The sequence below is a fragment of the Eriocheir sinensis genome, chromosome 20 (assembly GCF_024679095.1).
Source record: "Eriocheir sinensis breed Jianghai 21 chromosome 20, ASM2467909v1, whole genome shotgun sequence".
Classification (NCBI taxonomy): domain Eukaryota; kingdom Metazoa; phylum Arthropoda; class Malacostraca; order Decapoda; family Varunidae; genus Eriocheir; species Eriocheir sinensis.
Window position 1 is genome coordinate 147,288 of NC_066528.1, and position 24,907 is coordinate 172,194.

The following is a 24,907-nucleotide window of genomic DNA, read 5'->3' on the forward strand; positions in this document are numbered from 1 at the left end:
TCCCTGTGAATTTCTGACCTTGTCCGTTATATCCGAAATCCATTATAAGCGGGTCTGTTATATCCTGGGTTTACAGTATAAATATATACATACATACATATATATATATATATATATATATATATATATATATATATATATATATATATATATATATATATATATATATATATATGTTTGTATATATATATATATATATATATAGTTATTACACATACACACACTACACACACACACACACGCATACGTGCACACACACACACACAAAAATATATATATATATATATATATATATATATATATATAGATATATATATATATATATATATATATAGATATGTATTTATGTATATATATATGGTACTTATTTATATATTAAAAGAAAAATATAGTACAAAAAGGTAATTATTTTGTTGACTATGTTGTTATGGTGCAGCACGTCCAGATGAAGCAGTGAGTGGCGCTGCCTGGGCTGGTGGCGGCACAGTGGTGGAGGCCACCAGCTCCCAGCAATGCCTCTGGGGGATCCCTTCATGCCATTGTGATGGTGGCGGCACAGTTGTGGAGGCACCAGCTCCCAGCAATGCCTCTGGGGGATCCCTTCATGCCATTGTGATGGTGGTGGGCACAGTGGTGGAGGGCACCAGCTCCCAGCAATGCCTCTGGGGGATCCCTTCATGCCATTGTGATGGTGGCGGCACAGTGGTGGAGGGCACCAGCTCCCAGCAATGCCTCTGGGGGATCCCTTCATGCCATTGTGATGGTGGCGGCACAGTGGTGGAGGGCACCAGCTCCCAGCAATGCCTCTGGGGGATCCCTACATGCCATTGTGATGGTGGCGGGCACAGTGGTGGAGGGCACCAGCTCCCAGCAATGCCTCTGGGGGATCCCTTCATGCCATTGTGATGGTGGCGGGCACAGTGGTGGAGGGCACCAGCTCCCAGCAATGCCTCTGGATGATCCCTTCATGCCATGCTGCTGATGCTCCAGGATGTATCTCACTGGTCCATCTGAACATGAATTACCTTACACAATATATAATGATCTCTTGCATAGGCACTTGTTCTACTCTGTATCAATAATGACTAGTCCACAAGAAACAAAACCGTGTCAAGAGAAACGATTCATGTATCTTCACAGGTCCCGTCTTTCCGGCATTCACGTGTGTGGCTGTTTCCTGCACATCACTCAGGTCCTTGAATGCATGCTATGATTTTATGACACTAATGTTTTTGGGAAAATGACACACGTAACAATAAAGAAATGCACTAAAAAAACTCAAAACTACGTGACACTCGGTAAAAAGGTCGTCAGTTATTAGCCAAAGAGTTTGTTGGACACAGTGCATCATGTTGCTTGACTCTGCACACTACACACTTGATGCTAACAAGACTTTTCAACCCTCACTCACTCCGGCAGACTATACCATCACAGGAAGAGTTCAACTTTTGTGCGTTCACATGGGAGTAACTTGTAGGCAGCACATTTTGTATTGGATAACTCGACAGTTTCAGGAGTTATGAAAAGATGTTCCCATATAAAAAGATTAGTTAGTTATTCATTTATTTATCTCAGTAAAGGAATATGAACTCTCTAGCTTTCACTTTTTCATATTGTAGTATCAAATATCAATTTCCATGTGTAGAGGCTGGCAGCAGTCCTCAAGGCACCATAGTAATGACCTGCCTCTGAGACACTCCTGCTGGGAGGCTTCTCAGTGAGTCTTAAGTGTCGCACTGTCAGGAGAGGTCACTGTCCTGCGTGGGGAGTCAGTGCAGGGTGTGACTGGGTGGTGGTTAAATTGTAAATTGTGAGCCGAGTTATTGGTCGAAGGAAAGGAGTAGAAAAGTAGAAAAAAAAATAGTTGTTGCATGAAATAAAAATGCAGTACAGTCACCTCTCGATTAACTCATGGGTTACATTCCTGGAAATGTCGCGTTATTTAAAATCATGTTATTTAAACATAATTTCCCCATAGGAAACAATGGTAATAGGGGGGTTACATTCCTGGACACTGGGAAAGTCTGCCTATTTTGAGGATTTTGTTACTCTAACCTTTTCGTTGTTTCCCACCAATGTATTAATAATGTTTCAGCGATGACGTCACGCTCGATGACGTCATCGATGAAACTCGTGTTAAATTGAACATATCGCATTAGTTAAATGTATCTCCTTAAATATCAATTCATGTTTAATAAAAAACATGTTATTTAAACTCATGTTAATCGAGAGGCGACTGTACCAGTAATGTACCGAAACCTGCTCTTTGTATGTCCTGTTAGTGACTCATGTGGATTTGCATTCATGGAAAGGTTGCAGACTGTGAATTACATTAACTTAAAATTCCCATGAGGAATAATGGTAATAGGTGCACTTGCATTTTCAGCCTCTATGAAAACATACAAAAGTATCAAAAAATGGTGTAACACATTTTACAACACGGTGGCTTATGTACATCCTCTCCTGTGTCTTCTTGAGGTCCCTCTGTACAGTCTGGCTTGAAGCATGTTTTTTTTTTTTTTTCACCTGTGGCGCCAGTAGGCTTGTTTTTGGAGGGGCCTGATGGTATGGCCCAGCCCACTGTGGCGCAGGCCAGTGTTTATAGTGGCGCCATCTTGCATTGGCTCATGCTGCCCTCCCGGAGCACATCTTTAATCCTAGAATCTACAGTCCGGGTTGATAGGTGGTCTTCTGGACAGCATGTGGGTAGTTTTAAGCCACTCGGCGGCGGCTGAAAAATCCCAGCTTGGTGGCACCGGGCGGGGATTGAACTTCCGTCGTCCTGAACGCGGCGCCGTCACGCTGTCGACTCAGCCACCGCCTCCCCCTTCAGTACAGCAGCCTTCAGTCCACACGGGAATAGCTCTGTGGCTTGTGGCTCACAACACACTCACCCACTCATCCTGTTGCTCTAATGTGAAACCCTACCCTTGGCAGCAGCTTGATACCCCCCTTGGCTGGCTACAAGTGGCCTCCTTCACTGTCCTGAGATATCACGTCCTCATCAGTCATAGCGGTTCTGTCCTCGGCTTGCTTGCACAAAACTTTTGATGAATCTCGACTCACTGAGCTCAGCCTTGTTGGTAAAAAGTGTGTCCTGCTTTGCGTCGCGCTTGACCGGACATGTGAAGGCTTGGCTTGGGAAAATGTTGCACACTGTTTGTGATGTTTTAGATACTTGAGAGAAGTGTTTTCTGTCATTCCAGGTTTTCATGGAGTAGCAGAAAGTAACCATGTACACCTACTACATTTTTTCTTTATGGAATAATGAATTTAGTTTGAGCTAAATTAGATTCTAGTTATCTTTCCATGAATGCAAGTTTGTCTGAAACCTGAACAGAGTGTGTATGTTATGTATATATTTGTATAAATGTATATTTAACAATTTCTTCTTTCTCTCAGTACATCTACTTATCTATTCATCCATCTATCTGTCAATCTATCTGTCCACCTATCTATCTACCTACTATCATATATTTCATATTTATCTTTCCCACAATTATAATTTCCCACAAATTTAATTTAATGTTAAACAAACTGGTGGGAGTTGGTGGGGTAAAAAGTTTTTGCTTCCTTGTCCAGCAGCAGCAGCAGCTGTGGTCACATCACAAGACTATAGAAACACTTCTGAGAGGGAAGTCTGCACCAGTGTGGGTGTCAGGGGCTCACTGACTCTATCCAGCGGCTCATAGTCAGACTCCTGGAGTTCAGACATTGAGTCATCAACGCCTTCCTCTTCCAGGGCAGAGAGGAAGGACAGGTCCGACACGTGGCTGTAGTCTCTGCGGTGGAAGGGGCGGCGGCTCCTGGGGCTGCCCAGCCTGTTGGCGTCCTCGACGATGGAAGGCACGTTGGATATCTTCAGGGCTGACTCTGGGCAGTCGTCTTCAAGGTCCGAGACAATGTTGTATTTAGACGAATGGTCAAGAGTCAGGTCTTGGCAAGAGTCAACAGATATATTATTTGCCAGAAGTATTTCCTCAAAGCTGCAGGGATCATCATCATCATTGTCCTCGTCACCGTCTGGCGCATCCCGGCCGTCTGGACCACCCCGGGCGTCCACACTCAGCAGGGGTGTGGCAGCAGAGCCTGGAGGACAACACACACACACTCAGGTCAACAGTAAGGGAGTTTGGTATCAAGGAGCTGGTTGGAACTAGTGGCGACATTAGTGATGTTACTTCTTCGATATAGCTGGTGGAAGTATGGAAGGTCTGATCTGCTTCTATAAGTCACTCCCTCAGTGACCGAAAGAATTACGTGTTCATCATGTGACAAGACTGAAGTAGCTACATGTTTATATTTGGTTCTTTCTGCTGCTGCACCTCCTAAGCCTTTATCCTGCATCACTATAATAGCCATGTGTTGACAGAGTGAGTGGTGAGCAGCTACTCGCTCTTCCTGCCGTGCTGAGCTCCTTCCCTCACACACACTCACTCCTCATTGATCCTCTGATATACATCTCACTCCCTGCATCACATGATTTCTATTTATATATTTTTTTTATTTTTTTTTGTTTTACTGAATTTTGACAAACATTCTGGGAGTTCTCCAATCAGTTCTAAGTCTGTTCATCTTGCATTAGAGGTAAGCAGGAATGTCTAGCATGAGAGCATGGGTCATACTAGAAGACATTTTGTTGCCCAAGAACACTTATTTGACAAGGCTCTCGTAGGAGTTGTGGGCACTTCCAGGGGTAGTTTTATGACCCTGTTGGTGGTAGTGTGACCCTTCTGTACCGTGAACCTAAAATACCACTCATAAGAACCTGACTGACCTCCTTTTTGGCCTTAGGAAATAGTTGATGTGAGAAGCACAAGTGTCTTATAATACGCCCCCATGTGTGACTGACAGCCTACCATCATGAGTCAGAGAGAGAGCCAACCAATCAGGAGAGGCCTGACACATATTGCCCGGCACCAGAGAATCACTTCATTTGAACAGACTACTGAGGATGTCCACAAGGGTCAGCTCTGGTGCCAACTTTCTTTTATATATATCCATGATATGAATTACAATACAGGAGAAGAAAGCTGCTCAACCCCTTGACTGTGGATTTCCTACAAGAAGACATCACCAAGCTACAGGAATGGAACAAAAAGTGGCTGCTACAATTCAATGAAGAAAAATGTAAAGTCCTGCACCTTGGGAGGGGATATCCAGCATACCAATACCACATGGGAAACACTCAACTACCCACCATAGAGGCAGAGAAAGCCCTGGGACTATATGTTACCAGGCTACCAGTGAAGGCCAAATCCGTGCCAATTGCAGCGGACAGGTTAAACCTGATTGTAGAGCTAGAATTCAGAGAAAATAACAACTATGTCTTCATGAACACATCTACAAACACTAAGTCTCACATGGCAGCAGTGGTGTTCCCTCCATGGGGTCGTCTCCGTGGATGAGGGAGGTGCCCTGGCTCAGCATCAGCAGGTCTGGCGGGGCGGCCGTGGCCCCCTCGCCCACCAGCATGTGGGGGGCCATGCATGTCATAGTCATCCCAGTGGTAGCCTAGGAATGGGAAACAAAGACCTATATTAATTACCAGGGCTTTCTGACACTGAGCCACATGTGGGTTTGCTGAGACAGATCCACATTCCTCAGTCTTCAGTGTATGTCAGTGTATTCACAGCATGCTATAAAGACTTCCACGTGACAACCCCAGACCCATGCTGCTGCTCAAGAGCTTTCTCCACATGCATCACAAGGTGATGAACGTAATGTATGGGATATCATGCAAAGAGAATAATCTAATACAGAATATTACACTCAAAGTTCCAGCACCTCATTGAGCCTAATTCTCCTGCAGACTTTTATGATTTTTGTCACACACACAAAAGGAGTAAATTATATTAGTACTAGAGTAGGGTGAGGTACCTTTCTTCTTCTGCCGGCCCGGTGCTGCGTGCAAAGGAAACAGAAGACATGTGAGTGGCCAGCCCCAGAGGCTTAGAGTTACAATGTGCATTCTCTCTCCTCTCAACCTGGGAAACTTACTTAAAATTACAGAGCAAATATATCATAATAGATGAGGTTCAAAAGTCATCATGTATATTAATGAAACATTTTGTTAGTTGAAAACCAAAAAATCAACCAAAAAATATGGTAAATCAACAACAACCACTACCTAGTTTCATATTAACTACGGACTACTTTGTTGGTCTTGTGGCCGTGTGATGGCAGAGTGAGTGCGGCCGCCAGGCACGGCACAAGACTGTGTCAGTTAGCAGCATGCTGAGGGGACAGGTCCGGAAGTTACACAGGGACGAAACACGACAGCACTCGTGTTCTTATAATATTAAAAAAGCACGTTACAATCACCATGTTAACTCGTATAGTTTGTCATGGTAAGTGCTACTCAAAGCTGAGCCTCAAAGACTCTCAGCAGCAGCTGGTTATCTCAAGCAGCACAGGAACTTGGTGGGGTGAGTGTTGGCACAGCGCTGCATTGCCTCACAGAAACCCTTTGGCTGTCACAATGGTAAAGTGTCACTCAGCTGGCAGCCTGACTTACAATGTCCCTCTCTCCAGGCCTTAGAGACTCCTAGGCCACAGGGAACCCTTGTGTAGGGTCCACACAAGGCAGAGACCTGGCTCTCAGGGCCATGCAACAGTCTTCTGGCGTGGTCACTGTCAGCTGTAATGGCCTCTGGAGGGTAGTCTAAATGTGCTGGGGCCCGGCGAGCCAGGAGGTGGGGGCTGGGGAGAGGGGCACGGCGGGGGCCCTGACGCCTGGCCCCTCACTGTAACCGCCAGGATATAGACACAGGTTTGTTACTCCTGAGGGTAAAGTCTTGTCATGAGAGCACACTGCAACACCTCCCTCCTTGCTGTGAGGGGGTGAGCCTAAACCCCTTACAGGGAGGCTTTAATGTTTTCTTGGACAAAACACAATTTATGCAGATCATAAATTAGAAGCAGGTACCAAATAAATACATGGAGTGGAATTGAATGGAATTTTCATTAGAGTGCATTTACCAACATTGAGTGTTAAGCAGGCATGCTATTAGTGCCACCAGTGCACATACATACATATCCCCCATTATTTGACAGTCCATTATTCAACATTTGGAAAACAACCAATACTTTTTTTTGTTGTTATGACATGCAAGCTCCACCAATTCCACATTTACACTTCCTATTGTGTGCCAGACTTTGCCTGACTGCATCTGCACATTATGATACAATCTCTATCTATTACAGATGTGTGATCAACCCCTTGACTGTGGATTTCCTACAATAAGACATCACCAAGCTACAAGAACAGAACAAAAGTGGCTGCTACAATTCAATGAAGAAAAATGTAAAGTCCTGCACCTTGGGAGGGGATATCCAGCATTCCAATACCACATGGCAAACACTCCACTATCCACCACAGAGGCAGAGAATGCCCTGGGACTATATGTTACCAGGCTACCAGTGAAGGCCAAATCCGTGCCAATCACAGCGGACGGGTTAAGCTATGGCAGCCAGACTCACTTCTTCCCTCATTGGTATTTATTTTCCCTTTAGTCCTGCAATGATCACACTTCTTTTTTCTCCTCATTCCTCAGCCTCTGTTTCCTGGTATCTGCGAGCTAAGTAAGTCTTGGCTTCCTCAGTTTCTTTCTAGCACACCTTATATACAAGTCATCCCTAGCAAGCATTTTCAATTCATTCATTTTATTACAGTAAGGCCCCGCTCACACTGTGTCAACTCTGGGCCATGACATCTCAGCGACTCTTAGGCCCCCTTCAAACAGTGCCAACTCAGCATCTGGCGAACGTTTCTAGACCTCTTTCCGACCATGTGCGACCCTTTCACATCAACCCCTCAAACCCAAGACCTAGTGTGCCGAGTGGGTGGGTTGTCGTGGCCCAGACTCGGCACAGTGTGAACCGGGCCTGAAGGAAGCAGCTGAAGGGCAAAACTAAATGTGAAAAAAAGGCTGCTAATCACTAATCTTATAGAGGAAAGTATAGATGAGTATATAGACAGTCATGTGTGTGTGTGTGTGTGTGTGTGTGTGTGTGTGTGTGTGTGTAAGATGTGAGATACCAATTTCTTTTTCTCTTTCCTCATGCTGAAAATTAACTTTCCTTATGACTAGAATAAAAAAATTAATGAAAGAAAAGAATACCGAGAAAAAAAAAAAAAATAAATAAAATAAATAAAATAAAATAAAATAAAATAAATAAATAGTAAAATACAGGGGTCTGGAAGGGGCTAAGTCAGGGCTGCCATACCTGAAGAATCGTCCGAGAAGGGGGACTGGCGGGCCGAGGAGGTGTGGGTTTCGCCGAGGTTGGTCACCAGGTCACAGCCCACGTCTGGGGAACACAAGGAGGTCATGTAAAGGTACTTGCAAGGTGATGCACACCCAGCGCTATCCACCACAGAGGCAGAGAAAGACCTGGGAGTATATGTTACCAGGCTACCAGCGAAGGCGAAATCCGTGCCAATCACAGTGGACGGGTTAGTAAGTTTTCAGAGTGTGGGTGCTGAAATGTACTTGTGGAAGCCTGAGCAATGAGAGGTGAGGCGTGAAGGAAGGCATGGAAAAGGGTGTCATGGCTAAACAATGGTTGGGACTCCCTGTGAAATGCCAGGATTTTCTCTTTTCTACACTCACACACGTCCTCTACGTGTAATGAAACACACGAGAAATTAATCCAGACAAGGAAAGGTTTTGCCGGACCCGGGGATCGAACCCGCGACCAGCGTAACGGGAGAGCCACTCCTTTACCAGTCGGCCAAAGAGGTGCCCCCCTGGCTGAGGGAGTCATGGGAGGCTCGCCCATCAGGCTTAGTCGTACACCTGCTGTATATATTTCTCTATTTCCAGGGGTATGTGACTCACCCTTGATTGGCATGAAGTACGAGTCGTTGAGGTTGTTGTGGTGGTCCCAGGGCTTGTGGAGAGAGTCGGAGTCACTGTTGGAGGGCGGAGGAGGGGAGAGGTTGGGCGGCATGACCACGGGCTTGTTAAGGCTGTGGAGGAATTCATGGGAGCATCGCGAGAGTGTCTCCAACTCAAGGCTCTCGTGGCCCGCGGCAGAGAGGTCCGCCAGGTGCTTGAGGGTGTTGAGAATGGCGGAGTCGTTGCCGCTGGGGGTGTAGGAGGCCGGGCGGGGGGGCAGCGGCGGCCCCTGCTGTGTGGCACCAAGGCAACAAAAAGAAAACAACTCAAAAGTCTGTAAGAAACAAAACATCTAAGATGCTGACGCCCTAACACACAGAGCCTCAACAACATCCACAAAATGAAATATGGACAGAAAACATTCAAATTTCATCCTGTAACTTGATGCCAAAGAAGTGAGTCTGGTAAAACTAACATGTGGGAGCGTCTGTCTCACCTGGTCCGCCTCCACGTTGCAGATTTTGGAGTTTCTTTTTGGAGTGTCATTCGCCTTGAGGTCATTCTTCACGTGGTGGTCCGTGAGCTTGACGCGGTTGTTCTGCTGGTGACGCTTGTGCCTCCACCGCCGCCGTTGCCAGGCCCCCAGTAGCAGCACAGCCATCACGCACCCCAGGAACACGGCCAGGATGCACAGCAGCTCCTCCAGGGTGATGTTCAGGGAGGAGGACGGCTCTTCAGGCTTTCTAACGGCCTCTGTGCAGTATTCACCGGTAACATTGGAGGAACATATGCACTTGAACCCACCAAAGAAGTTGAGGCAGGTTCCCCGCCTGGCAAGGGTTGCGGTGCACTGTCAATGTCCAGCTGGCACATTGCACCGGTAAAGTGTTGGCACTTGCATATAGGCCCATCGGCACCCTCCTCACAGCGACCGCCGTTCTGGCACGGGTTTGGGTTGCAGAAAACACCATATTCACAACGCTTTCCACTCAGTTTTGAAGGACATTGACACTTATAGGTGTGGCCAACAACAACACATTTGCCTCCATTCAGACAGGGTGAGGAGGAGCAGGGAGCCGTGTCCACCTGGCACTGTGCTCGCAAAGCGTGGAGGCAATTACACTTATAAGAGCCTTCATTTTCTATGCATGTCCCAGCATTCTGGCAAGGGTAGGAGCCACACACGCCGGCCAGGGGCAGCACACCTGGACACTGGAGCTCCACGTTGGCCAGGCGCGTGAGCACTGTGCCCCCGGAGGCCGTCCCTGTTATTGCCACGGGAAGCTCGGTGCCATCAATAATGATCTGATCGAGGCAACCCACAAACCCCAGGCTGCTTTGGGAATAAGAAGACATGCCTGACTCTGGTTCACTGTTGAGGGTAGCACCGAGATACATGAAGTTTGAATCCATGTTCAGAATGTCATTAGCACCCGGCGCCGCTCCTGAACTCACCTCGCCATCCACACTCAGTGTTGATATGGTGCCATCTCTGGTCAGGTTGATGAAGTGCCACGCATCATTGTCGACCCTCACCGTGGACACCCTGACCAGCCCCTCCCCGCTGCCACAGTCCCAGCGGTACTGCACGTGTCCACCGGCCACCTCCAGCACACTGTAGTCCACGTCCCCGGCAGCAAAGACCAGCGTTCCCACCGGGTGTCTGGTGCGCATGAAGGCACTCAGCATCAGCGAGCTGCTCTCACTTTGCTGAGCTATGCTGTACTGGGCATAGCTCTTTCCCTTGAAGGAGAGAGGCCTCAGTGGGTAGTGGCATGCAGGGCTGCGGCACTTTGTCAGGTCCACTTGGCACGAAGGTCCTGCTCTGCCGGCAGGGCACTGGCACGTGTAGCCTCGGCTGCTGGTGTTGGTGGGCGCACACTCCTCATACTCGGCACAGGGTCGGTGCCCACAGGCATTGACCAAAGTGGTGCAGTTCTGGCCTCCATACCCTTGGTCACACACACAGCCAACTTCCTGAGTGAACCTTGGAGCAACCAGACTGGACAGCTGTGTGTTGAAGGGCACGGCCACGTCCTCACTGATGGCCACCACGTCCACACAGTCCCCGTGGCCGCCACACTCTGAGCCAGACACACACAGGGACTCCATGATGTCCACAAAGGGCAAGCCAAGCTTCTCTTTTATGTCAACTTGCTTTTCTTTTAGCTTCAGCAACAGATGTTCTCTTGTCATGTAGATTTCAAAGAGTCTGACAACTATCAGAACGTCAAGACTCCTCTGTATGTCTCTCTTGGAACGCTGTGGAATGTAATCTATTTTTTCTAAAGAGTGTGAGTGTACGAGGGCTGGCTGCAGGCTGACCAGGACCACAGAATGCTCCTGCACCGACAGCTCCATGGCAATAGCTTTGAGGAAATATTTCTGATACCTGGAGAGAAATTCATCGGAGGACAGAGGACCCAGGCGGATGATGACGGCATTTTCAACCATTTCCTCAGTGACCACAGAGACCTCGATGGAAGCCTGCACGGTGCGATGGTACCTCCCGTCCGACACACTGACGTTGACGCTGTAGTTCCCGGCATCAAGCGGCGTCAGTGCCACCAGAGTGCCGTCCTCACTGTCAATGTCGAAGTACTTGATGGAGCTGACTTCCTCTGGATAGGGCGCCACGGAGTACTGCAGGGTGTCATAGGGGTCCTGGTCCAGTGCAGTGACCCGCCCGATGATGCCCCCGGGAAAGGCACTCCGGAAACTGATGACCACGGTTTTAAGCGGGAAGAGTGTTGGCGGGAAGCGAGACTCCTCCACCACGCTGATGATAACTTGGGTGTTGGCGTGGAGAGGTGGTGAGCCGCTGTCCCACACTCGCACCTGCACCACGTACTGATCCTGGACCTGGTGGAGAAGGAAAAATGGGGAATGAAAGGATAGAGAAGAAGGAAAGTTGGAAAGTTTCGTTTAGTCGACGCAACGGCTGAGGTCATATGCCGGGGAGAGACAGAAGGGGGAAGGAATTATAGGAGAAGGAAACGGATCCCAGGAGACGGGACACAACCCCCGATCATATACCTGGTACCCATTCACTGCTGGGTGGACAGGGGCGTAGGGTATCGGAAAAGCCGCCCAAATTTTTCCACTCCGCCCAGGAATTGAACCCGGGCTCTCTTGGTTGTGAGCCGAGTGTGCTAACCACTGCACCACGAAGCCCCCGGAAGAAAAGAATAATGGAAAAGAAAAAGAAAAGGAAAAAAGGAAAAGAAAAATATGAAAGAACAAAAGAAAAATGGTGCCTAGGTATTACCCTCAGTATCTGTGGAGCTTACTTAACCCGTTGACTGTGGATTTCCTACATTAAGACCTCACCAAGCTACAGGAATGGAACATAAAGTGTCTGCTACAATTCAATGAAGAAAAATGTAAAGTCCTGCACCTTGGGAGGGGATATCCAGCACACCAATACCACATGGGAAGCACTCCACTATCCACCACAGAGAAGGACCTGGGACTATACGTATGTTACCAGTCTACCAGTGAAAGCCAAATCCGTGTCAATCGCAACGGACAGATTAAATGCAAGTTAAAAAAAAATTGTGTGTTACCTTATGGTTGAGTTTATTGGTGGCCAGCCTCAGTGATCCATCCTGGTCCAGGGTGAAGGCACGGCTCTCCACAGGCTGGTTGATCACCTCCCATGTGAAGGGGGCGCCACTGGGGTCAGCGTCGGCATCGGTGGCCATGAGGCGGATCACTGAGTAGCCCACAGGTCGGTTCTCCTAATAAAAACACAGTGGCTTTGTAATCGCCTAAACCAATTCTTCAATCTTCTACACTCCATAACTCCTTGACTGTGGATTTCCTACCGAAGACATCACCAAGCTACAGGAGTGGAGCAACAAGTGTCTGCTACAATTCAATGTAAATGTAAAGTCCTGAACCTTGGGAGGGGATATCTAGCATACCAGTACCACATGGGAAACACTCCACTATCCACCACAGAGGCAGAGAAAGACCTGGGAGTATATTATGTTACCAGGCTACCAGTGAAGGGATATCCAGCACACCAGTACCACATGGGAAACACTCCACTATCCACCACAGAGGCAGAGAAAGACCTGGGAGTGTATGTTACCAGGCTACCAGTGAAGGGATATCCAGCACACCAGTACCACATGGGAAACACTCCACTATCCACTACAGAGGCAGAGAAAGACCTGGGAGTATATGTTACCAGGCTACCAGTGAAGGGATATCTAGCATACCAATACCACATGGGAAATACTCCACTATCCACCACAGAGACAGAGAAAGACCTGGGAGTATATGTTACCAGGCTACCAGTGAAGGGATATCCAGCACACCAATACCACATGGGAAACACTCCACTATCTACTACAGAGGCAGAGAAAGACATGGGAGTATATGTTACCAGGCTACCAGTGAAGGGATATCCAGCACACCAATACCACATGGGAAACACTCCACTATCCACCACAGAGGCAGAGAAAGACCCGGGAGTGTATGTTACCAGGCTACCAGTGAAGGGATATCTAGCATACCAATACCACATGGGAAACACTCCACTATCCACCACAGAGGCAGAGAAAGACCTGGGAGTATATGTTACCAGGCTACAAGTGAAGGGATATCCAGCACACCAATACCACATGGGAAACACTCCACTATCCACCACAGAGGCAGATAACGACCTGGGAGTGTATGTTACCAGGCTACAAGTGAAAGCCAAATCCATGCCAATCGCAGTGGACGGGCTAACCACCACTACCCTCTCGGCTCACCTGAACGATCACGGTATAGTTGTCTTGTGTGAACTTGGGGGCGTTGTCATTGACGTCGCCCACCTGGATTGTGACCTGAGTGATGGCAGTGTTGCTGGGGCTGCCCAAGTCCCTGCCACCCACCGTCAACTGGTACTGTGCGACCTGAGAGGGGGAAGAAGAGAAGGAGGAGGAGGAGGAGGAAGAAATGAAAGAATGATGAAGAAGAAAGGAGAAAATAAAGAAAATAATGAAGAGGAGAAGGAGGAGGAGAAGGAGAGGAAGAAAAGGAAGAAAAAGAAGAAAGGATATAATTCAAAGGAAAATGAAGAAGAGAAAAAGAGGACAAAGAAGGAGGAGGAGGAGGAAGAGGAAGAGGAGGAGAAGAAAATAAAGAAAAAAATGGAAAAAAATGAAAGAAATGGAAAAAAAAAAGGAGATGGAGGAGAGGAGGAAGAAAAGAAGGAGAAGCAAAAAGGAAAATGAAAGATGTAAAAGAAAAAGACAAAGAAAGGAAAAAGGTCACAGGGTATGTTAAACTATATGACCAACAGGATGGAAACCAGCAGACAGCCACACTATTTGAATAAGGAAAACCACATCACGAGAGCGCTATACTAAAACACATGATCATCCACAGCTCCTCACCTTCTCCCTATCCAGTTTCTTGATGACGGTGATAATTCCAGTGTGGTCGTCAATGGTGAAGCAATGGTCATCATTTCCCGCCCTGATGCTGTAGCGGACTAAGCTGTTTACGCCGTAGTCGATGTCACTGGCCGAGACCTATGACGGAAAATAGTTGTTATTCCGCCACCACAGCCTGGACACGTCTTGGACTCGTCATCGCCAGCAGGCACCCTCCCGACACGAGCAAGTAAAGTCGCATTAGTGGGGTTGAAGATTTATTTATTTATTTATTTTTTACAACAAAGGAGACAGATTAAGGGCACAAAAAAAGGAAACAATAAAAATAAAAATAAAACACTGCTTGCTGCTCCTAAGAAGAATCCAAAGAGGTGGCCAAAAGAGAGGTTGTTTTGACTTGTTGATGGGAGTGAGAAGGAATATAGAGTCTGTTTGTTGATGGGAGTGAGAAGGAATATAGAGTCTGTTTGTTGATGGGAGTGAGAAGGAATATAGAGTCTGTTTGTTGATGGGAGTGAGAAGGAATATAGAGTCTGTTGATGGGAGTGAGACGGAATATAGAGTCTGTTTGTTGGTGGGAGTGAGAAGGAATATAGAGTCTGTTTGTTGATGGGAGTGAGAAGGAATATAGAGTCTGTTTGTTGATGGGAGTGAGAAGGAATATAGAGTCTGTTTGTTGATGGGAGTGAGAAGGAATATAGAGTCTGTTTGTTGATGGGAGTGAGAAGGAATATAGAGTCTGTTTGTTGATGGGAGTGAGAAGGAATATAGAGTCTGCAGTTGTTTTGGCTTTGGTAGCAACCTTATGGAGAGTTGTGGAGGTGAGAAGGAAATAGATAAGGAGGAGGAGGAGGAGGAAGAGGAAAGTATGAAGAAGTAAATGGAGGAGAAAAAGAAGAAGAACATGAGGAAGAGGAGGAGGAAAGTATGAAGAAGTAAATAGAGGAGAAAAAGAAGAACAAGAGGAAGAGGAGGAAGAAGGAGGAGGAGGAGGAGGAGGAGGAAAGTATGAAGAAGTAAATAGAGGAGAAAAAGAAGAAGAACAAGAGGAAGAGGAGGAAGGAGGAGAAGGAGGAGGAGGAAAGTATGAAGAAGTAAATAGAGGAGAAAAAGAAGAAGAACAAGAGGAAGAGGAGGAAGAAGGAGGAGGAGGAAAGTATGAAGAAGTAAATAGAGGAGAAAAAGAAGAAGAACAGGAGGAAGAGGAGGAGGAGGAGGAGGAGGAGGAGGAAAAGAAGAAGTAAATAGGAGAAAAGAAGAAGAACAGAACAAGAGGAAGAGGATGAGGAGGTGGAGGAAAGTATGAAGAAGTAAATAGAGGAGAAAAAGAAGAAGAACAGGAGGAAGAGGAGGAGGAGGAGGAGGAGGAGGAGGAAAGTATGAAGAAGTAAATAGAGGAGAAAAAGAAGAAGAACAAGAGGAAGAGGAGGAGGAGGAGGAGGAGGAAAGTATGAAGAAGTAAATAGAGGAGAAAAAGAAGAACAGAAGAGGAAGAGGAGGAGGAAGAAATGAAAGAAAAAAGAAGAAGAACAGGAGGAGGAGGAGGAGGGAGGAGGAGGAGGAGGAGGAGGAAAAAGGAAGAAGTAAATAGGAGAGAAAAGAAGAAGAACAGGAGGAGGAGGAGGAGGAGGAGGAGGAGGAGGAGGAGGAAAGTATGAAGAAGTAAATAGAGGAGAAAAAGAAGAAGAACAGGAGGAGGAGGAGGAGGAGGAGGAGGAGGAGGAGGAGGAGGAAAGTATGAAGAAGTAAATAGAGGAGAAAAAGAAGAAGAACAGAACAGGAGGAGGGAGGAGGAGGAGGAGGAGGAGAGGAGGAGGAGAAAGTATGAAGAAGTAAATAGAGGAGAAAAGAAGATGAACAGGAGGAGGAGGAGGAGGAGGAGGAAGAAGGAGGAGGAGAAGAAGGAGGAGGAGGAAAGTATGAAGAAGTAAATAGAGGAGAAAAAGAAGAAGAACAGGAGGGAGAGGAGGAAGAAGGAGGAGGAGAAGAAGGAGGAGGAGGAAAGTATGAAGAAGTAAATAGAGGAGAAAAAGAAGAAGAACAGGAGGGAGAGGAGGAAGAAGGAGGAGGAGGAGAAGGAGGAGGAAAGTATGAAGAAGTAAATAGAGGAGAAAAAGAAGAAGAACAGGAGGAAGAGGAGGAGGAGGAGGAGGAGGAAAGTATGAAGAAGTAAATAGAGGAGAAAAAGAAGAAGAACATGAGGGAGAGGAGGAAGAAGGAGGAGGAGAAGAAGGAGGAGGAGGAAAGTATGAAGAAGTAAATAGAGGAGAAAAAGAAGAAGAACAAGAGGAAGAGGAGGATGAGGAGGAGGAGGAGGAAAGAATGAAAGAGAAAAAGAAGAACAAGAGGAAGAGGAGGAAGAAGGAGGAGGAGAAAGAGGAGGAAGGAAAATGAAGAAGTAAAGAGGAGAAAAGAAGAAGAACAGGAGGAGGAGAAGAGGAGGAGCAGAAGTAGGAGGAGGAAAGTATGAAGAAGTAAATAGAGGAGAAAAAGAAGAAGAACAGGAGGGAGAGGAGGAAGAAGGAGGAGGAGAAGAAGGAGGAGGAGGAGGAAAGGAGGAAAGAAGAAGTAACAGAGGAGGAAAGGAGGAGAAGAAGAGGAGGAAGAAGGAGGAAGAGGAGGAAGAAGGAGGAGGAAAAAGTAAGAAGTAAATAGAGGAGAAAAAGAAGAAGAACAGGAGGGAGAGGAGGAAGAAGGAGGAGGAGGAAAGTATGAAGAAGTAAATAGAGGAGAAAAAGAAGAAGAACAGGAGGGAGAGGAGGAAGAAGGAGGAGGAGGAAAGTATGAAGAAGTAAATAGATGAGAAAAAGAAGAAGAACAAGAGGAAGAGGAGGAGGAGGAGAGGAGGAGGAGGAGGAGGAAAGTATGAAGAAGAGAGGAAAAAAGAAGAACAAGAGGAGAGGGAGGAGGAAAGAGGAGGAGGAGGAAGAGGAGGAAGAAGAAGAAGGAAAAGCAGAAAGAAGAAGAAAAAGAAAAGAAAATGAAGAATAAAAAGAAGAGGATGAAGAAGAAGAAAAAGAAGGAGAAGGAGAAGAAAATGAGAAGAGGAGGAGAAAAGAAAATGAAGAAGGAGAAAAAGAGAAGAAGAAAAGAGGAAAAGAAGAGGAGGAGAGGAGGAAGAAGAAAATGAAGAAGAGAAAAGGAGAAAAAGAAGAGAAGAAGAGGAAGAAGAGAAGAAGAGGAAGAAGAGAAGAAGGAGGAAGAAAAGAGAGAAAATGAAGAAGAGGAAGAAGAAAAAAGAAGAGGAAGAAGAAGAAGAAGAAGGAAAGAAAATGAAGAAGAGGAAGAAGAACAAGAAGAAGAAGAAGAAGAGGATGAGGAAGAACAAGAAAAAAAAGAAGAGGAGGAAAAAGAAGAAAATGAAGAAGAAAAGGAAGAAAAAGAAGAAGAGGAAGAAGAAGAAGAAGAAGAAGAAGAAGAAGAAGAAGAGGAGAACGGAAAGAAAAGAAGAAGAGGAAGAAGAGGGAGAAGAAAAATGAAGAAGATGAAAAAGGAGAAAAAAAGAAAGAAGAAGAGGAAGAAGAGGAAGAAGAAATGAAGAAGGAGAAGAAGAGAGGAAGAGGAAAGAATGAAGAAGAAAATGAAGGAGAAAAGAAGAAGAAGAAGATGAAGAAGAGGAAGAAGAAAGGAGAAAATGAAGAAGAAAAAGAGGAGAAAAGAAGAAGAAGAAGAGGAAAAGAAGAGGAAGAAGAGGAAGAAGAAGAGAAAAATGAAAGAAGAAAATGAAGAGGAGAAAAGAAAGAAGAAAAGGAGAAAGAGGAAATGAAGAAGAGGAAGAAGAGGAAGAAAATGAAGAAAAAGTACAAAAAAAATGAAGAAGAGGAAGAAGAAAAGGGAGAAAATGAAGAGAAAAAGGAGAAAAAGAAAATGAAGAAGAGGAAGAAGAAAAGGGAGAAAATGAAGAGAAAAAGGAGAAAAAGAAAATGAAGAAGAGGAAGAAGAAAAGGGAGAAAATGAAGAGAAAAAGGAGAAAAAAAAATGAAGAAGAGGAAGAAGAAAAGGGAGAAAATGAAGAGAAAAAGGAGAAAAAGAAGAAAATGAAGAAGAGGAAGAAGAAAAAGAAGAATATGAAGAAGAGGAAGAAGAAGGAGAAAAAGAAGAATATGAAGAAGAGGAAGAAGAAAAGGGAGAAAGTGAAGAGAAAAAGGAGAAAAAGAAAATGAAGAAGAGGAAGAAGAAGGAGAAAAAGAAGAATATGAAGAAGAGGAAGAAGAAAAGGGAGAAAATGGTGAGAAAATGAAGAAGAGGAAGAAGGAGAAAAAGAAGAATATGAAGAAGAGGAAGAAGAAAAAGGAGAAAATGAAGAAGAGAAAAAGAAGAAAAGGAAGAAAATGAAGAAGAAAATGAAGAAAATGAAGAAAAGAAAATGAAGAGAAAAAGAAGAAAATGAAGAAGAGAAAAAGAAGAAAATGAAGAAGAGGAAGAAGAAAAAGGAGAAAATGAAGAGAAAAAGGAGAAAAAGAAGAAAATGAAGAAGAAGGAGAAAAAGAAGAATATGAAGAAGAGAAAAAGAAGGAGAAAAATAAGAAAATGAAGAAGAGGAAGAAGAAAATTAAGAAAATGAAGAAGAGAAAAAGAAGAAAATGAAGAAGAGGAAGAAGAAAAGAAGAAAATGAAAAGAAAAAGGAGAAAAGAAGAAAATAATGAAAAAAAAAAAGAAGAAGACTGAACCAGCATTTCCCTCACTGTCTCTCCTCCTCTTATAGGCCTATTCAAGAGTTAAGAATTTAGTGGTTAGGGCAAAGGAGGAGGATATTGGGTAGGCCTATAAGCTGTGTGGAGGAGGGGAAAAGGAAGGGAATGCATGGAGGTCAGATGAGACAAAGGAGGAGGAGGAGGAGGAGGAGGAGGAGGAGGAGGAGGAGGAATAAATGGAAAAAGAAGGATGAGAAGAAGAAGGAAAAAAAGAAGGAAGAGAAAATTAAGAAGTAAATCAAGGAGAAAAAGAAGAAGAGGAGGAGGAAGAAAAAGAAGAAGACGAAGAGGAAGAGGAAGAGGAGGAAAAAGAAGAAGATGAAGAAAAAGGAAGGAAAAAAGGAGGAAAAGATAAGAAAAAGGAAGGAGGAGAAAAATTAATGCAGAAGAAAAAAATAAAGAGAAGAAAAGGAGGAAAAAGAATGAGGAAGAAAATGAAGAAGAAGAAGGAAGAGAAGAAAAAGAAGAAGAAGAAGAAGAAGAAGAAAAAGAAAAAAAAGATGAAGAAAAAGGAAGGAAAAAAGGAGGAAAAGATAAGAAAAAGGAAGAAAGGAGGAGAAAAATTAATGCAGAAGAAAAAAATAAAGAGAAGAAAAGGAGGAAAAAGAATGAGGAAGAAAATGAAGAAGAAGAAGGAAGAGAAGAGAAGAAGAAGAGAAGAAGAAGAAGAAGAAGAAGAAGAAGAAAAAGAAGAAGAAGAAGAAGAAGAAGAAAAAGAAGAAGAAGAAGAGAAGGGGGAGGAGGAGGTATTAATAGATAGAAAAAGGTGAGAAAAAAAAAGAAAAAAAAGAAAAAAGGAAATTGAAGTACAGAAGAAGAGGAGGAGGAGGAGGAGGAGGAGGAGGAGGAGGAGGTTCATTAGAAGACGAAGAGGCACTTGCTAACCTGCACCACACTGGCCCCCTGCAGTGCGTCCTCCCTGACCGTGGCGGTGTAGGACGGCAGCGTGAAGACCGGGGAGTTGTCGTTCACATCGGTGATCGTTAGGTTGACCAGGGCCGTGGAGGACAGTGGCAGCACCCCTCCGTCTGTGGCCACTACCGTCACTACCACCTGCTGCACATGCTCAAAGTCCACCTCAGCGCCTATGCTTATCACACCTGTGGCAGAGAGGGAGGGCGTGAGGGCTTGTGGAGAATGAGAGCGTCACACCCACCCGCCAGACTCATCCAATTTTCAGCTGTAAAATCCAACTAACAGGTTCATCATCATTATCATCATTTTGTTTAACATCCATTTTCACTCTTCCTGAGCGGTTGGACGCTTTATGGATCTCCTCCATTGTATTCTGTCTTCTGCCTGATGCTCATCCACTCCCATCAATGGCAAGTCTTCCTGTATACACCTTCTCCACTTCCTATCATTCTGCTTCCTTCACCCTTAACTAACAGGTTATTGATATACAGTAGAGCCCCACTTAGCGCGAGATCATTTAGCGCGAACCGCAATTAGCGCAAGCCACCATCTACCAGAAAAAAATTAATTAGTGCGAAAGCCTCAGTTAGCGCGAGCAGCCACCACGACTGAATTTTGAAAATTGCGCCAAGCCGCCATGATGCGCGGCACAAGCTGCGAGAGCCCTAACTTTAGCAGACGACGCCATGTTGATACAGGGCAAGTGCTTTGTTTACGTTGTGGATGTGGATACGGGCAACTGGCCTTGGCCGTGTGTGACGCACACCCGGAAAATTTGGATTTGCTGGTTGTCCAAGCTGCCGCCAATGCGGTGGGAAGAAAAGGGCTCAGTGTGACACCAGGTTACGGTCAATCGACAACTCGCTCCCGGATGGGCGCACGGGCGTTGCCAGTAGCCACAACGGTTAGAAGAAAATGGCCAGTGTGATACTGCCTTAAGGCAGCGAGGCCGCTGACCGGGTGAGCGCCGGCGATGACGTCATCAGACTCCCAGCGAATCACAAGCGTGTTTTCAGAGCTCAGCCAATCGCAGGTTTTTTTTTTTTAATGTGAGTGATTATTTTGGGTAATTATCAAACCCAAGTCAGGCCCACGTGTGCACCAAATAATTTTTTTCATATTGGTTACTTTATACAATCAGCGCGAATTCAGTTAGCGCGACCGCATTCATCCACCTAATTCTCGCGCTAAATGGGGCTCTACTGTATATTGCAGAATGACTTGGAATGTCAAAGGAATGTATAGTATATAGTGGCCTTGTACCTCCTATATCTCCAAGCTGAATATCACTTCCATACCTTGTTTTTTGCTACCCTTCAAGACTTAGTTATGCCCATAGCAGACCAGAGTACCTTTCTACCTTTCTAGTCTTACTGGCCTCGGGTTACTTAAAGTCCCAGCAAGATAATGATTGCTATGTAAAACGTTATGTATTATTACAAATTTTAACCCCTTGAGTGTGGATTTCCTACTAGAAGACATCACCAAGTTACAGGAATGGGCCAAAAAGTGGCTGCTACAATTCAATGAAGAAAAATGTAAAGTCCTGCACCTTGGGAGGGGATATCCAGCACACCAATACCACATGGGAAACACTCCACTATCCACCACAGAGGCAAAGACATGGGAGTATATGTTACCAGGCTACCGGTGAAGGGATATCCAGCACACCAATACCACATGGGAAACTCCACTATCCACCACAGTGGCAGAGAAAGACATGGGAGTATATGTTACCAGGCTACCAGTGAAGGGATATCTAGCACACCAATACCACATGGGAAACTCCACTATCCACCACAGAGGCAAAGACATGGGAGTATATGTTACCAGGCTACCAGTGAAGGGATATCCAGCACACCAATACCACATGGGAAACTCCACTATCCACCACAGAGGCAAAGACATGGGAGTATATGTTACCAGGCTACCAGTGAAGGCAAAATCCGTGCCAATTGCAGCGGACGGGTTAATGAGTATATACCACATTTTATAGGTATGCTTTGGTTCTCATAATTTAATACAAATGTGTGTTGACCATATGTACCAGTCTTAGGGTGTATGTGCAGGTACTCCTCCAGGGTGGTGTGCTGCAGGGAGTAAGAGATCTCTGCGTTGACGCCGATGTCCCTTGAGGTGGCCATGACCCGCAAGATCTCTGTCCCTACGGCCGTGTTCTCCGCCACAGAAGTTTCGTGGAGCTTCCTCACAAACTCCGGCGCATTGTCATTCACATCTGTGGGGGGACGGAGCTCACAGCCTTACTTTGAAGCATTCTCAGAAAAAAAAAAAAAAAAAAAAAATTAAATAAATAAATAAATAAAAAAAAAAAAAAATAAATATATAAATGAATAAATAAATAAATAAAATAAAAAATAAAATAAATAAATTAATAAATAAAAAAATAATAAAAAATACAGAAATAAGGGTTGGAGGCTTATAAATATATTGAGGATGGTCTTGTCATCTATAATAAAAATAACTCTTGCCTTCCAAATGATATCAGTGAGACTAATTTTGAAGGGTTCATTATTCCTTGAGACTTAAACATCATAGCAACTGAGGTATTCCTGTATGTTTTCTTTTTAGGTAGTTTAGGTTTTGCATGGAAGCTTTTTGCAAGAAGTGTGTCTCTAATGGCCCAATGCATATCCACTGGTACTTATGTCCTACAAGATGCTGAGGGAAGAAAACGCAGGGCAGCGGCACGTCAACACATCCCACGAACCTGAGACCGTGACCATGAGCTGCGTGGTGGACGACAGCGGTGGGGTTCCCTGGTCCACGGCGCGCACCGTCAGGCTGTAGGAGTCCCTCGTCTCACGGTCCAGGGGCCGGGCCAGGCTGACCACGCCCTCCACCTCGTCAATGGTGAAGTGGCCCTCTGCTGAGTCCACAAAGTTGTACCGCAGACGTCGGTTGATGCCTGGGGGTACAGGGGAGACATTATTATTAACTCCTTGACTGCAAATTTCCTACAAGAAGACATCATCAAGCTACAGGAAAGGGACAAAAAGTGTCTGCTACAGTTCAATGAAGAAAAATGTGAAGTCCTGCACCTTGGGAGGGGATATCCAGCACACCAATACCACATGGGAAACACTCCACTATCCACCACAGAGGCAGAGAAAGACCTGGGAGTGTATGTTACCAGGCTACCAGTGAAGGGATATCCAGCACACCAATACCACATGGGAAACACTCCACTATCCACCACAGAGGCAGAGAAAGCCCTGCAAGTGTATGTTACCAGGCTACCAGTGAAGGGATATTCAGCACACCAATACCACATGGGAAACACTCCACTATCCACCACCTAGGCAGAGAAAGTCCTGGGACTATATGTTACCAGGCTACCAGTGAAGGCCAAATCCATGCCAATTGCAGCGAGAGATTAAGTATGTTCAGTTTCATCTACAACCAAAAATAATCTTGTTTATGTATGTTTAAGATCTGAAAATTTTGTTTATCTTGAACTTCCACCCGACATTGACCTCTTCTGACCTCTCATTCCTCTTTCTATTGTCGAGCTTTTATGTTGCTTTATTTTTTTTTTTTTCCCTTGAGCTGCCTTGTTTGCTGTAAAAAAAATAAGAAAAAAAATTACCCAAACCTAATCCACATTCAAAACCAATCATTTACCAAGGTCAGGGTCGGTGGCAGACATCTTGACGACGACGGTGTTGATGGGCGCGTCCTCGGGCAGGGTGGCGGCGTGTTGACCAGGAGAAGGACGGGGGGTTGTCGTTTGTGTCCGTCACCTGGACCTCCACCACCACCTCACACTGCCAGGCCTTGTGCTCCCAGTCCTCCACCACAACCTGGAGTCATGCCCAGAGTCACATACCATCCTAGGCACTGCTACCCTAACCTGGCTACAACTAGTATTAATATTATTGCTGTTGTTATTGAGATCTATGAAAGGGAATTGAAGGGAAAATAAAAAAATTGATATAGACCCAAACTGAGTCCTTTCAATAAGCAGATACACACCATTTCTTTAGTTTCATGTCTCTTATTGAAAAAAAAAATTGCCTTGCCTTCTCTAACCTTACACCATTCTCCTCCCTAGCTTCATCGTGCAAATGCTTGTGTATTTACCTAGTTGTAGTTTTACAGGGCCTGGGCTTACGCTCGTGTGGTCCCGTCTCTGTAACTGTATATGTCCAATTTTTCCTTAAAGCTTTGCACACTCTTCGCCGATACTACATCCTCACTTAGTCTGTTCCAAACCTCTATTGTGGGAAGCTATATTTCTTTCTGTCTCTCAAGCATCTTCCTTTCCTCAATTTTTTACTGTGTCCTCTTGCACTGTGTATTTACCTAGTTGTGAAATACAGGAAAAAGAGCTGTACTAGGCTCGTGCTGTCCCGTCTCCATAGCGCTTATTATCCAGTTTGGCTTTAAATTCATGAATCGTTTTTGCACACACAGTCTCCTCGTCAAGTCCGTTCCATGTTGTTATGCTTCTGTATGGAAAACTGTATTTCTTGATGTCTCTCCTACAGTCGCTCTTCTTCAATTTCTTACCATTGCCTCTTGTTACACTTCTGTCACGTTCCACTAAGTCTTCCCTGTCCAATTTCTCCAATCCCTCTTGTATCCTGTACAATGCTATTAGGTCCCCTCTCTCTCTTCTGCTCTCCAGTGTTGTTAGTCCCAATTTCTCCAGTCTTTCTTCATAAGTATGTTCTCTCAGAGTTTCCGGTAATTTAGTCGCTGCTCTTTGTATTCTTTCCAACTTTCTAATTTCTTTCTTCAATCTAGGTGACCACACTAATGCTGCATATTCCAGTCCAGGACGTATTATCGATGTTATTAGTTTCTTCACCATTTCTTCATCTAATTATGTAAATGCTGCTTTTATATTTCTAAGAAGATTGTATGTTTCCCCAGTTATCCGGTCTATATGTTTTCCAAAGGATAACTTGTCTGTTATGATCACTCCCAGATCTTTTTTCTTCAGTTTTTTTCATGATTCTTTCATTACTCAGAGAGTAGTTCCCCGATATTTGTCTACTGCTCTTACCAAACTCCATCATGCTACATTTCTCTGTATTGGAT

The 24,907-nt window shown here is 45.1% G+C and overlaps 1 protein-coding gene across 1 annotated transcript; it reads right to left on the reverse strand.

Moving 5' to 3' along the window:
- Nucleotides 1-3,873: 3,873 nt before the first annotated feature.
- LOC127001086 (fat-like cadherin-related tumor suppressor homolog) lies at nucleotides 3,874-23,555 on the reverse strand. Its single transcript, XM_050865256.1, is given in 15 exon segments — nucleotides 3,874-4,089; nucleotides 5,364-5,514; nucleotides 5,881-5,904; nucleotides 8,230-8,313; nucleotides 8,844-9,135; nucleotides 9,340-9,670; nucleotides 9,672-9,689; nucleotides 9,691-11,705; nucleotides 12,410-12,583; nucleotides 13,607-13,750; nucleotides 14,234-14,371; nucleotides 19,814-20,028; nucleotides 21,891-22,079; nucleotides 22,572-22,769; nucleotides 23,486-23,555. Coding segments are annotated over 15 exon segments (4,071 nt in total). The 5' UTR covers nucleotides 23,511-23,555; the 3' UTR covers nucleotides 3,874-4,016.
- Nucleotides 23,556-24,907: the final 1,352 nt, after the last annotated feature.